Source organism: Cydia pomonella, chromosome 4 (assembly GCF_033807575.1).
Source record: "Cydia pomonella isolate Wapato2018A chromosome 4, ilCydPomo1, whole genome shotgun sequence".
Classification (NCBI taxonomy): Eukaryota; Metazoa; Arthropoda; class Insecta; order Lepidoptera; family Tortricidae; genus Cydia; species Cydia pomonella.
This window is the reverse complement of record NC_084706.1, coordinates 6,477,428-6,492,692: the sequence shown is the minus strand read 5'-3', so window position 1 is coordinate 6,492,692 and position 15,265 is coordinate 6,477,428. Positions and strand designations below refer to the sequence as shown.

Here is a 15,265-nt window from a genome sequence, read left to right as displayed (position 1 = left end):
ATCAAACCGATCGATTACGTAGGTTGTTTTTGGTATGTTGTCACAAAATCTTAAAACGTGTTTTTAATTTTGTCGCATCGCATTGCCAAAGAGCATATAATCACTACATTCACTACGTTCGCGTTCGCATTGCGTATGTTCTGTCCCTCACGGGCGCACGCGTATAGCACATAATTATCTAGGATCCTATGATATGATACCAAAGAGCATATTATTATAATCACTACGTGTATGATACTATCCTTGTATGTCTATGTACTATCCATTTCGCAGTGTGAAAAATGCCGCCATCCAAAAATTTGGTCAATTTGACTACGATCGGAAGCAAAGTGGTTATACTTAAATAGAAATTATATGAAATAGACTGAAGACGATATTAAATATATAATAAGTAAACGTTAGGAATGCAATGCATAATCGTACGGATGGGTAGGGATTATCAATGGCAAGGATGCCATAAATAGGAACCTAAATTATAAAATTACACCTGTCCTTTGAAATACCTATTTTTGTTTGTTAGAACGTCATCGTTAAAATAGGTGATCGAGTTTTGGGACAGTGAACTGAAGTCTGAAATATTCGTATTTTTAATCTGTCTTTCTCGTGTGTTGCAGTCGACACCAAGTCGGTACTACACCAGTGATAAAGTGATTCGTGAACGAGAGTAATTTTTAAGGCTATTGTTAGTGTTTAACAATCGGCCAAGATGAGTTTTAATTTCAACAGCAAACTTGTGAGTTCCTATACCTATCACAGATATTTTTATTATGTTATTTGCTATCAATCTTAACGGCATTTTCTTAGGTTATATAAATCGTAATATTATTACTTACATTGATCAACATTGATTAAGTGCGATGATTGTCGATAATACTTATCATTTTTATCTTTACTGGAAAGTCCAACAGGTAAATGTTTCTACTTAGGATATTTAGTATATGTTTATCCTAGAGCGTGAACAGCAGTGACACCAACATGGTTAGTAGCTATGCAGAGAGAGGTTAATTTTCATGTCTAAATCTTCAAGCTTTGTCTTAGGAACATACCTACATTCATGCTGTTTTCAAGAAATTCAAACATCATTGGTTATGTCAGAATAATAAGCAATGAAGTTCTTTAGATAACCAAGTTCAAGGTCTTTGTGTTCGTATAGTAATGTCATTTGAATTTGAAACAGTTGATAAATTAAGTTCATTCTGCGTGCTTGTTACGTGGCGGAGTATTACTCGATTATTGTGTTATAAACCAGTTTAGGCAGTCATAATCTGGTTCTGTGCAATCATGAGTAACCTGGAAGTTGAAACAGCAGATTTTTTAGATAGTGTGCCAGTATGTTATAAAACTTATAAACTAACCTATTTTTTTTACTTAGTTCGGGTCAAGGAGGGTAACAAGCAGACAGAACTTTGAACAGAGGTCACTCCATTACAAGAGAGTTTTTAAGAAATCCAATAAAAATGTTTGTCCAATATATATAATAGATATTTTGTATTGTTGAGATAGATATGTACCTAGATAGATATAATAGATATTTGTTGCTAAAACCCTGTAATGTTTAGTCTCAATATTTATCTTAGTCATCCTTACCTTACCAGAATTACTAAGTTAATTATTTTGTTAGACCATAAAAAGTTTAAGGTTATCTTTAATTAGTTTGCACCTTTTATTGTAAAGTTCTAAAACTAGAGTTGGGTATGAAGTATTTATTCACTATTAAACTTAACAGTTTTATTTCAGGTTTTGCCTATAGTTATTGCTGTTGGTTCTACAGTAGTCCTAGCGACTGTGATAGCTAATTGTCTATGGGGCAAGAAAAAGTCCAAAAACAAGAACCCGGTGACCCTTGTGGATCCCAATGTGAAATATTCACTGCCACTTATAGAGCGAGAGGAGATCAGCCATGACACAAGGCGGTTCCGGTTTGGATTGCCAAGCAAAGATCATGTATTAGGTAACTTGTTTAATTTATTTTTTTATCTAACATATTTGAATCAATACATAACATACACCTTAAGAACGTTTTTATTGTTTTTAAACAGTCAAACATTTTGCTTGAAAGCTGGATCTAACTTGCCTATGTTGTTTTGTTGTTTAATTTGTCCCACCAATGTTCCAAAAGCAGAATGGTTGGCTAGTATATTGGCAAAACTTGCTGCCATTTTGGTATCTGAGATATAAAAATTTCCTACATTGTGAGACTAAAAAAAGTGGTGGGGACCAAGTGGATATGACGTCTGACTTTCAATCCCGAGGTCGCGGGTTCAAATCCTGGCTTGTACCAATGAGTTTTTCGGAACTTAGGTATGAAATATCATGAGATATTTACCCCTAGCTTTTCAGTGAAAGAAAACATTGTGAGGAAACCTGAATACATCTCCGAAGAAATTCAAAGGTCTATGTGAAGTCCCCAATCTGCATTGGGCTAGTGTGGGGACCATAACCTGAGCCTTCTCGTGCATGAGAGGAGGCCTGTGCCCAGCAGTGGGACGTATATAGGCTGAATTAATAAATACATATATTTAGATAAAACAAGAAATTACTAACAAGCTACAATCTTGTATACTTAGAAATTACTAACAAGCTACAAGATTTAAATAAATGCCTTCATAAAAGGATACTAGGTACTTTCTTAGTGTAAACAGGAAAACAAGCACTTACCTTTATTTTGTAATTACTTTAATTATAGCAAACATACACAGTACTGTGTAGGTAATGCAATTAGAATCTGAGGAATGGAATATTGGCACTTGGTAAGATAAAAATATTCTTCTAAAGTTACTTTAGGCCGCAAGCCAGGAGCAGACATTGTCAGTCATCGCCTTCCAGCTGATACTTTGTCAGATGCCTGGATTGGGGTCTACTTGAACCTAGGGCTGCCATCTGTCCAGTTTTTCCTGGTTTTTAAAGAATGACCTTTGTGTCAGGGTACTCAGGGTATAAGCAAAATACCTAGATGAATTTCATTTCCTTGAATTATCAGGGGAAAAACATGGTTTCATCCTAATGTTGGGGATGTTAACTAGAAATGCTACGAATATTCGGCCACTATTCGGTATCCGGCCTATGCGATTGCAATTTCACTATTCGACCAAATACTGAATAGTGGCATAGTATTCGGCTGGATACCGAATAGTACGTTAGCATTTAGATAACGGTAAACGAGGGGTAAAAAAAGTGAAAAACTACAAGTAATCAATTATTAAGATTGGTATAATCTTTCAGACTACCTTTATATTCATAGATAGTACAAAAACATGAGAAAAATAATACATATTAAAAAAACATACACACGCGACGAAAACAAACGCACCGCAATGGGCGCAATTCAATATGCACTGGGTGGAGATTAAGCGCGATTTCTATCAAAGATTGCCTACAGCCAGAAACAAATTGCAGCTTGCATAGCGCACGCACGCGCGCGTTCCAATTTACTTCATTTTAGGGAAAACTTCTAGCCGAATATTCGGCTATTTGGCCGGTGGCTCTGCCGGATATTTGGTATTCGGCCAAGCCATTATTCGTTGCATCTCTAATGTTAACATATTGATTAAGTACAATTTACAACTTAAGTAATTCTATTTAATGAAATAATGTTCTCTTTTTTGAATGAATATTTATTCATTTGAAAAATCCTGCTGATTATTTATTCTTTCTACATTTCAGGTCTGCCCATAGGACAGCACATCCACTTGTCAGTGAAGCTGGCCGATGATCTGGTCATCAGAGCGTATACCCCTGTGTCCAGTGATGAAGAAAAAGGATATGTGGATCTGGTTATTAAGGTAAAGTACTTGCAGATTTTGCTTTGAATTTGAAACAATGCCAAACTAAAATCTTTTTATTTTATAAGCCACACCAACAAACAGTACATAAAGAGTAAAGTAACCTAAGTATAATAGTATGGGCATGTATAATATTTATGCACCAATAGCAGGTATGCAATTGTCATATATCTAAGGACAATAAGAATGGGACCAGTATCACAGAACAAATAATAGTACTACCGTTCAGAAATGACACTTTCTACAAAACTGAAGTTTGACAGTGATTCAGGGATGAATTATTATATCTCATATCACTATCCCTTTGATCCCTTTCTGCCATTTAGGGTTGTCAAAATTCCAGTCATTATCTTATCTGTGGTCGTGCACGTATAGGGACGTCAAGTTGTGCCAACCCTAATAATTGCTCGGAGTAATGCTGAGCCAGACGGAGTCGACAGAAGCCGAAAGGAGTGTCGCCCCACTGCCAGTACAGGTCGCAACTAGTTGCGTTAGACTGCACGATTGGCTCGAATTCGTGAGTGACACCACTGAACCAGCACCATTCTTAGTGCCCATAAGGCTCGTCCTGAGATATATGTAAATGTGTGCAAAAACATCACCCAGTTTGAAGTTTTTACACTACTTTACTAACTATACTATTTTAATTCAAACATGCATAAAAAAACTTTAACTACTATACTTCTACAAATACTATTAAGTACCCTGTATTGAATTACTAAATATGTCTGTTTGGAAGTTGTGTTGAAGCGACAGATTATTCCATGTTACTTACATTCTATGGACTGGAAGTGCCTTGCCCAATATAGGCCTATTAGAACTGGGGCGAAAAATAGTGCGTCGACAACACCGCGATCTTATATATCATTCTTAGTTAACAGTCAACATTTAGTGAAATAGTTGGAGTTATCTTTAGACATTGTTCAGATAATGCAACAAACACTAGTGATATTAGTTTTATTTCATACTAATATTAGGGAAGTGGCTAATCTTTTATGCTTAGAAACTAATGACAAAAGATGTAACATGTATAAATACTATTTTGATAGTGAATAGGCGGATCCCTCCTAATTAGTACAGGTAAAATAAGACTAAATATGGCCATTTGCGGCAAAATATGTACATCGAAATTTGTTTATGACCTTTTTCTTGGCACTAGAAATGAGGATCTGTCGAGTCCTATCAAAATTTAGGGGTCCGGCCCCCTTTTCGGGGGGTATGTGCAGGGGGTTCATTTTAAAATATAAACATTTTACATATTAGGCATGTGAGGTGTCATCTTTGTGTATTTTTTTGCGCCGAATCGAGTAAAACCATACTCATACTTAGAGGATCAATATTTTGCGAGATATGTATGGTTATGTAGAAAAAAAATGAAATTATAATATTTCTAGTCAAGAGTAGGTATTAATCAGCATAAAATCATTACGTGCTTTCTTTGCTAGCAGAGTGAAAGATTCTTAATGTATTTATTTATTAGCTTCATATGTATCGTCTTTTTTATATGTATATATAGTATATAGTATATTATATGTATATATAGTATTAGTATAGTGTATTATTGTATATGTTACAATATGTATTTTTGTTTGATTTGTTTTGTTGTTGTAATTGTAGCACCGCTCACAATCTCTGCTTAGCCTTAAGATTGACTGGTAGAGAATGCCTCGTGGCATTAAGTCCGCCTTTTGTACTATAAGATTGTTCTTCTTTTGTGCAATAAAGATTAAATAAATAAATAAATAAACAATTGGAAAACTTTTTTTTTATTTTTTTTAATCTTTATTGCACAAATTAAAATACATCCATACAAAAGATGGACTTACTGCTATAAGGGATTCTCTACCAGTCAACCTTTGAAAAAAAAAACATCATTTGTAGACGGTGCAACATCATTTGTTGTAATTACGAAACAAAGAACGTTTAATTACACAACTCATTTATTTGTGGCATGAGCACGAATATTTGTTCCCGAGTCATGGGTGTTTTCTACGAATTTTAGTATCTATAATATATATTTTATATATCCTTGTCTAAGTACCTACAGCGCAAGCCTTATTAAGCTCATTATTGGACTTAAGTAGTTAATTTGTAATGTCTTATAATATTTATTATATACAACGAAACATATACATGAAATATTAATAATACATATGCATAATACACACATATAATTATAGAAATACATATACATACATACACATATATAAGAAATCAGATGACAGTTACAAATTAGAAACTCAAAGAATTTACCATTCTGTCAGAAAAGTACACAGTTAAGGATTTTTTTAATGCAAATTTGTTCGGACACTGTCTAATTTTAATAATGAGGCTCCTTACTCCAAAAGAGGACCTGGATAAATAATGATTTGGACATGTAAATACCCTGTTCGGTGAGATGGTATACACAGGGCAAGGTTCCCAGCAGAGTGCAGTTGACGAACACGAAGAAACACGATAGAAGTTGAAGAAAGCTTTCAGATATTCGGGGAATTAAGGATCGTTAATGACAGAAAATAGATTGTAAATCATGTAAATGTTGCGATGAACTCGTATATGAAACCGAAACATGATCGTATTTAGAGGGACAGAAAATAAACTGAATTCAATTAACAAATACTGGGTACAATAATTATGTAATATCAACTATGAGCAGGTTTAGTTATTAATATTAAATATATCTTCTCCGAAATCACTAAGTTAATCGTCATCGTTGTGTGCAGGAGCCATGCCTTTATCCAAGTCCGAGATGGAGCAAGAAAGCCCTTCGCACACTCTTGTAGCGCAGGATTTTTCTCGAGGAGTTCGAGGAGTGGTTTACTACCTTTGCCGTAAACAGCGCTGGTTTATTATTTATACTACTCGTATAAATAATAATATATATAATATATATATGTTATAGGACATTACGAGTATTACACAAATTGACTTAGTCCTACAGTGAGCTTAATTAGGCTTTGTATTGTGGGTACTTAGACAAGGATATATATAATGGGATGTAATGGATCAGCATTGCCCAAACTATACAGGTCCCAAGCGGATATTGAGTGGGCCCTGAACCTAGTGAACCTACTACGGAATCTGAGTGTTACTAAGAATATTTTATGCCTCTTTTTTTAAGACGGCAAGAGGAGGGTCCCAAATTTGGTATTTTTATTAGGTGAGTCGGAGCCCAGTCAGTTCACACACCATAGAAAACACCAACACTCGTGACTTGGTAATAAATATTCGTGTTTGTTTTGTCTTGTAATTACAACATGATGTTGCACCGCCTACAATAAATGATCTGATTTGTCCAAAGGTTGACTGGTAGAGAACGCCTTATAGCATTAAGTCCATCTTTTGTACGATTGTATTTTCTATTGTGCAATAAAGATTAAATAAATAAAAGCTTCCAATTGTTTTTGCCGGTTAAAACCTACTTTTGACTTGAAAATTTTTATTTTCTCATTTTTTTCAACATAATCCATACATATTTCACAAAATATTGACCCTATAAGTATGGTCTCATTCGATTCAGCGCAAGAAAATACACGAAAATGACACTTCACTCGCCTAGTTTCAAAATGTGAATATTTTAAAATTAACCCCCTGCACATATGATACCCCCCCAAAAAAGGGGGTTGGACCCCTAAATTTAGACTCACTCTCGGCACTCGGGACTCGGCAGATCCTCATTTCTAGTTCCAAGATAAAGATAAAAAACAAAATTTCAAGTATATAAATATTTTGCCGCCAAAATATGCTATTTTTTCCTGTATTACAGCTTAGCCTATATTATGATCCATGACACGAAAATACAACTTGCACCACTCAAATGGACCTACTTCGTAAATTCTTAAATTTCTTTTGTTATCATTTAAAGTAAATAATATACATAAATACTAGCTAGATAAATACCTACCAATCTGAAAGTAATGTATCTCACGTGATAAGCGCGTGTGATTAGCGTCATTCAGTTAATTATGATTTAATGATAAATTTTATCTACCAAGCATAGTTAAACGCTTACCTGGATTTATCTTTTTACCATTTGTTTAATAGTCATTATAATGGATGACGTGAAATTTGCCAGTGTCACCATTATCATCAATAAATTATCAACTCACAAAAATTCGATAACTGCCTGTAATAATGATCTGTGTCCGTGTTGGCTCAAGCCGGCCCCAATGATACTCCCGTACTAAATTGCAATCCCTATAATACTTCTTAGGGAATGCAGTCTAGGATAACAAATATCCTGTGTCCTTTTCTAAGTATTCTATTTACAATCCATCAGTGTGCTAAATTTGATGGAAATCCGTTCAGCCGTTTCTTTGCTAAAGAGGTACAAACATCAACACATTGTTATCCAAACGTACAAGCTTTTACATTTATTTAATAATATTAGTAGTATTTACTATGCACTTCCGCAAAATCAGGATTGATTCAATAGGGTCGTCCACGGTAACGACACGGTGTTATCGTCGCGACACAACAGGGGGCCAAAATGTCGGGAATCGTGGGCGTATCATACTAGAGACAGTACATCAGAACCTTCAATAGTGAATGACGACGGTTTTCAATGAAATACGATATTCAACTCACAGTATTTACTGGACAAGACCGATTACAATACACAGCATACGTTACATTTCTTATCTTAAGCAAGCCAGTGGGTTTAACCCAGGAACCACCTGCGACTTCTTATTCTCCCGTTCTCGTCTGGAGATTGATTGCAGTTGCTTTTATACTCGACGTCCGGTCTGGCCGCTAGTGGGTAGTGACCCTGCCTAAGAAGCCGACGGTCCTGGGTTCGAATCCCGGTAAGGGCATTTGTTTGTGTGATGAACACAGATATTTGTTCCTGAGTCATGAGTGTTTTCTATGTATACACCGTGTTTTTATTTAATTCCGTTAACCCCGGGGTATGGGTAAAAGTACGTTTAAGGAAACTAAATGGCTTACACACCTAGGCATGTAAGGCAACCTTCTTTTGTTTGTAAACGTCAAATTATGGCACGTCTTGGCATTCAACAATTGATAGATTTAGTCGATGAAATTGTACACCTTTTGATAACTATAAGAAATAACAAGTACTGGTTTCTATTAGCACGTCTTGTTATCTTTCATTTTAATAGATCATTTTTTTGAAAACAGTCAATTAGTTATGTTTTTTTTCTGATGGACGTTTAGGTAAACGCGCGTAAGGCACTGATTTTGTCGATCTTATTCGTAAATTTCGTAATGCAAGGTAACACGAAATCAATATCCAGAAATGACTACAAAAGAAGTGACAATTTCTCTGAAAATCGACTTGATTTTAACTTAATTTTGAAACTTAAACAATCTACAACAGTTGCTGAAACTGTTCTTATACATCATTTTGTATAATTTATCATCATAGTTTTTTTATGAATTTTTAAAAACTGTCCCTTCTCGTCACATATTACCGGGGACGCACGCTTGCGACCTCATCATTAAATAAATAAATATTATAGGACCGCTATGTACAGGCCACATAACCAAATAGCGAATAATTAAAATGGTAAGTGTATGCTATAAATTGAACAATTTGATTTGCAGGTGTACTTCAAAAATGTGCACCCAAAATTCCCCGATGGTGGCAAGATGTCCCAATACTTAGAAAACATGAAGCTCGGAGACACGATTGACGTGCGGGGACCGTCAGGGCGTCTGCAGTACGTTGGCAATGGCCAGTTCCTCATCAAAAAACTTAGGAAAGACCCGCCTACCAAGTTGTTTGTTAAGAAGTTGAATATGATTGCGGGTATGTTTAATTTTATGCGCATATGTTGACCTATAGCTATTGTTACTTAAATTACCTACAGTCTGACAAGAGAGGAAATTGATTCATTGAGGGCGCTATTGGGGGTTACCAAGCCACACAATGTATTAGGCTGCATTCGTTCCAACTTACTATCTCTCACTTTCAGACTCCGGCTTAAGATGACTATGCAATTCAGCAGGATAGTTGCAAATGGAAAACAGTCAGAAATCTTATCTTATTTTGTTGCGTCAGCGCCTCCTGTATGCTAGGTGTTCCCCACCATGTGAATAACATTTGATTGTTTTGTATGGGTTATTCCCACTAGTTGCCACCAAGTTGTTATCAGTGGTAATTACTGGGATTTTTTTTCTCACCTTTTACCATTATAAAATGATTACACAATAATTTATGCTAAACTAATCTACATGAATTTATATAATACCAAACCAAGTTGGTGGTAACTAGTGAGATTTTTTTCCCTTTTAAGACAATAATTATTGATTAATGCACTCTATATTTATACTATTTTTACTGTTTTTATTAGTACTGAACTCTAACAACATGTAACTAGTGGGAAAAAAATATCCCACCTTTTCGTAGTAGTTAACAGTGGTAAATGGTGGAAAAAAATACCAGTAGTTACTTCTGGGAAAGAGAATTTGAAATAGAGGTGGATTATCAAAGAAAACTTTGTCGCCACAGTAAATTTACTGCCATCTTTCGACACATGATTCAAAGTTTTAGAACGCAAATATAGACACGGATAAACCGTGCCAAAAATATGTATGCACGAACTTATTGCCCATACTTTAGCCGATACCCCCTACACCGGTAGTATGTACATATTTTTGTCACGTTGTCCGTGTCGATATTTAATAATTTTAGTGTAACATCGTTAGAGAAATGGCCTTGACAATGGGACTGTAGGGGCAGTACGAGCTTCCCTTTATTAGTGTAACTCACTACTCACCTTATAACAATTTGCATGCGTTTTTAGATACATGGCTGGCTAAGTAAGTTCAACGAATTCCACTGATTTATCAAAAGCCGCAATGTATCAAAAATACATCAGTCGGTATGTCAGTACAGGCCTGTAGTGTCAATGTAAAGCAAATAGACTCTGTGCGGAAAGAGAAGAGTCGTGGAATGTAAGAGACCATACAATCTACGACTCTTTCCGCACAGACTATCATCCAATGTGCACGCCGACATGGTCCCTTTAGCTATGTAATTTTATGTGTATTTTTTATAGGTGGAACCGGTATCACTCCCATGCTGCAGCTGATTCGCCACATCTGCAGTGACGCCAACGACCACACGGAACTCAGGCTGCTGTTCGCGAACCAGACTGAACAGGACATCCTGTTGAGGAACGAGCTCGAGAACTACGCCAACAACCACCCTAACCAGTTCAAGCTGTGGTATACCATCGATAGGGCTGACCCAGGTTAGTATACGACTAAGAATATTTAATCAAACCAATGGATTTCTCACCATTTTGTATACTTTCCTCAAATATTGACCTTGAATGATGTTACACTCATTTTGTGACTCTTTCGGCGGAGTGAATACAACGTTACAGCAAGATTTAAGATAATTCACCTGTATAAACAGACGCATTTCAAACGTGATGGCGGTCTTATTTCGCGCCCGCTGCACGAGATGATCCACATGATGTATACATAAAACTGTTTTATCTACACACATATCATAAACCTTCTATGAAGCCTTAAAAATCCGTAAATAATGGCCAACATTAAGATAAACTGTTTTGTTACAACAAATTTCTTATCTGTGAAAATGTTGTAATTGCTTCATTACTACATCAGAATAGATTTGGTAATGACATTCAAATTTCGAACATCTCTGAAAAAATAGCATTTCGATTTCACCTATATTCGAATATCAGTCGAGATGCCTTTTTGTTTGTCATGAAATGTAAATTGCATACAATTTTGACTAATCTCGCATGTTAGCTTGTATAGAACGATACGGAACTAGGCCCCCGACTCTAGTTAACCTCTGAATTGAAAAAACTACGAATATGTGACATGCGTGAAAAAAGTTTTCATTTACCGCCATTTGACTTAAAGTTTATCTTTTAATTAGTTTAAAGTATTTTTGTTGTTTTTATCAAAAGTTACGTTTAAAATGAGCGATAAAGATATTTAACCATAGACATATATATTACTTCGTAAAGTCTGGCCTTACGAGCACTACGAATGGGGCCAATACATGGGTGTCAAAATCGCATTTAGTTACACCGCTGCGCTCATTCGTGTGGCGAGTTGCAATTAAAAAAATATCGTAATTGTGTCAAGTTGTGTAAAATCTATTACAGAAAAATCAAATACACTTATGAGATTTCATATCGTCGATTAATCATTGCAGATTACAGTAATTTGTTGCTTAAAACAAATTTTAAGCGATCATTATGACGTCATGATAACCTTGTTGCGCGAGACGCGACGCGGCAAAAACACAGACACATTAAAGTAGACTGCGCTCTCGCCTCCGAGAGGCGTGCCGGGAGAGATGGCTCGAGGGAGACTTGAAAGTAGGTAGGGAGACAAGTAAGTATTTTGTATGTAACAAAAAAATATTTATTTATTTAACACATTTTAATATAACTCCCACTTATTCCTACTTAATATTCTTAAGTGGAATTAATAAACTAGCACGGCAAAATCTATAATAATGATATTTAAATTAATTGTTTAGCTGTGGCAACAATGATAACTTTTAAGGATAATTAACTCTCACTGGACCAGGCCGAGGCCGGGCCGGAGCTTCGGCGCTTCGTTTTCTATGGAAAGTACCACGTGATTACCGGTCACGATCAGCCGACATAGAAAATGACGTATCGGACGCCTCGGCCCGGGCGCGGGCCGTTCTAGCGTGAGTCATCCTTTATTCAATTGTCACTTCATCGTCGCCTTAAAGAAAGAAAGGGTTTAAGGTCTCCGCGAGCTATTTTTCTAGACATGTTTTTAGGAGGCAAGAGTGCAGTCTACTTTCGCATATGTCTTTAGCCAATACGACTTGATTCTACGAGTATCTTTGCTCTGACCATCGGCCACGTAGTTTACGTAGTATAAAATAGATGGCGCTGTGTTTCGCTTAACGAGACTTTTCGTTCGGAATTGTATGCATGGGCTAATGGGCTTATCTTCAGTTTAGATCTATGTATTTAACCGACTGCCACATATCCGCGAGTTCCGCCAAAAGAGAAACGATGCCCTAATGTTGGCTGTAATTTGGGGTTCTCATAGTATTGGTTCACATAAACAGATGATTTTAGTAAATTTGAAGGAATCTAATTCGAATTAGGGGTATAGGTAGGGCTTGTGTTTCTATGAACCAGACTTAACCCCTTGAATACTTTGATTCTTTGAATGCTGTCGACGGGTAAGTCTCGGTTGCGCAGTTGGTAAAGTGACGGACTGGTATCCCGGAGTCGCGAGTTCGAATCTCACCCGAAACTGAGTTTTTCCACTTTTTATTTATTTTGATATCGTATGCAGATGTTTCTGTTGAGTACATGATTAATTAAAACCCTTACTCCCAAGTTTCCGACATTTCAAAATTTAAAGAACCTGTAAGGCGTTTTTTTCTTCATAATATATCTTATACTTACATATAAAATCTCGAGACCACTTCTCGCCACGGCGGGAGGTATTGTTGTTACACATGCCACGAACATGATACAAACGACAAGGATACAGTAATATTACACTATCATAAGTTATCAAGCAGATATATTATCGTAATTTAACAGTGTGTGACACCTTTAAATACTAAGTACGTGTATAATATTTTATATCCAGGCATCTTAAGAGGATACAGGAGCTGAGATTTAAATATTTTAGGTGAAAATATCCGTCTAGTAATAGAAGCGGCTCCTAAATCTAGTGCGAAAAATTCTACGTAAAAATCTCAAAAAACTATATTTCGTACTCGACTGTTCCTTCTTTTAAGATCTAAATGGTAATGAAATCATCTGTGTCGGACTGTTTTGCTTTTTAGGCTAATTGATGACATTTTTGAATACCATGCTTCTCTTTGCGGCCTTATAAATTAGGCCGTTTTTGCGAATATTTGAAGTGCACTAGCACCTTCAGAAACAAACATATTAACGAATAGAAAACAGTCCGACACAGATATTAATAATAATAATCAGTGTTGAAAAAATCATTGCTCCACGGAGGAAACAGTCGAGTACGTTTGTATGGAGAAATGACCACTCCTGTTGCCTCTGAAGATAAAATGTGACCGAAACCGGCAAAACGTCCCACTCTGTCGCTTGCAATAAGGACGCCTTGACAGGTTATTCGTAAAGAGATGCAAGCAAATCTCGCCCTTATGGCAAGCGACAAAGTGGGACGTTTTGCCAGTTTCGGTCACATGTTATTATAGTATCTTCACCGCGTGTGACACCCTGTAAATATGACGTCGCAGGGTGGAAGTACAGCACGGGCTTCATCAACGCCGCGATGATCGGCGCGCACATGTTCCCGGCCGGCGCCGACACGCTGGTGCTGATGTGCGGGCCGCCGCCCATGGTCAACTTCGCCTGCTCGCCGGCGCTCGAGGAGCTCGGCTTCAAGGAGGACCTGCGGTTTGCCTATTAACTCCTACTTTGGTAAGCCTACACATTTGTGTAGGTAGGAAGGTCCGACAAAAAAGAGTATTATATCGATAGCACCACTGAGCGTAAGCACAAAACATTGTACATTATGTTGCATTCGCATGATCGTGGAAATAACTGATATTAATAATCCGGCTCTGCAGCATAAGCGCGTACTGTGTACGCTGGCCGATTGTCATCATGTAAATCTACAAAATTTATTTATTTTTAAATCTTGTGTTGTCAGGGACGAAATATTTTAGTTTCAACTAATTTAATTTCTACCCTTTTTTGTCGAACTGTGCCGTTTGCCTCAGGCTTTCCTGGCCCGAACTAGGCACGATCAGATTACATGCTGTGGAATTAAAGCTTAGCTCTTTCGTTTATATTACAGATTAAGCTGCAGTCAGAGATATTGTTAATTTGTATATGTGATGATGAGTTAGTATGTAGTCAGCATCTGAGTGTATGTTTACAAGGAAGTTTGTGGTGGTTACTTTTATCTGTGACCACAATATTATGACGAACAATATTTTTTGAAGTCTTGCCATTCATAAAAGACAAAGCATTTAAATGAAAAAAATATTGCATTTTTATAGAGGGTTACAGGGATACCGTTAATATCTTTTATCCGGACGTAGTTTTCGTATTTTGGGATAATTGTTGTTGTATATTAACATTAAGTATAAAAGAGAATTATACAATGTTGTTATATTTATATAGTGCGTATTTTTTAATTGCTTTTGTAGTTAATATTCTGGACTGGATTTTAGGAAATATAAATACTAGTTTACTATTCATTGCCTTTAATTTAACACTACACCAAACACAGAACACGTAACTTGCGTTAAGTATTGTTACAAGTGACAATACGTGGCCATGCATTAATTTATTTCGAATTTAAATTATAGCTATCAATATATTATATTACTATATACAGTCACGTCTGAAAACATCGACAATTATATATATATACACGACCTTATGGCCTATATATTAGGGTAGTGAAGATCAGTTCTATGTTAATAACGAGATGTACGTATGATTATCTTTACAAATTTTATATGTAAGCAAACTTACAAAAAA

General features: G+C 36.2%; 1 protein-coding gene across 4 annotated transcripts; it reads left to right on the top strand.

The window, feature by feature from the left end:
* The first annotated feature begins 473 nt into the window (after positions 1-473).
* LOC133516928 (NADH-cytochrome b5 reductase 2) lies at positions 474-14,975 on the top strand. 4 transcript variants are annotated; one of them, XM_061849987.1, is made up of 6 exons: positions 474-733; positions 1,738-1,951; positions 3,664-3,782; positions 9,348-9,552; positions 10,805-10,999; positions 14,011-14,975. In XM_061849987.1, exons 1-6 carry the CDS (start codon positions 707-709, stop codon positions 14,181-14,183), a joined length of 933 nt encoding a protein of 310 aa, XP_061705971.1. In that variant the 5' UTR covers positions 474-706; the 3' UTR covers positions 14,184-14,975. The 4 variants fall into 4 exon arrangements, with proteins under 4 accessions (XP_061705971.1, XP_061705968.1, XP_061705972.1 ...); XM_061849984.1 differs by lacking the exon at positions 474-733 and adding an exon at positions 811-908; XM_061849988.1 differs by lacking the exon at positions 474-733 and adding an exon at positions 926-978.
* The last annotated feature ends 290 nt before the right edge of the window (positions 14,976-15,265 follow it).

Excerpts from the sequence above, each read along its gene's own strand:
- LOC133516928 (XM_061849984.1), top strand. The coding sequence starts at position 858 with ATGATTGTCGATAATACTTATCATTTTTATCTTTACTGGAAAGTCCAA. Across the intron at positions 3,783-9,347 it reads ATGTGGATCTGGTTATTAAG|GTGTACTTCAAAAATGTGCA; the intron begins GTAAAGTACTTG and ends TTTGATTTGCAG. Across the intron at positions 11,000-14,010 it reads CATCGATAGGGCTGACCCAG|GGTGGAAGTACAGCACGGGC; the intron begins GTTAGTATACGA and ends ATGACGTCGCAG.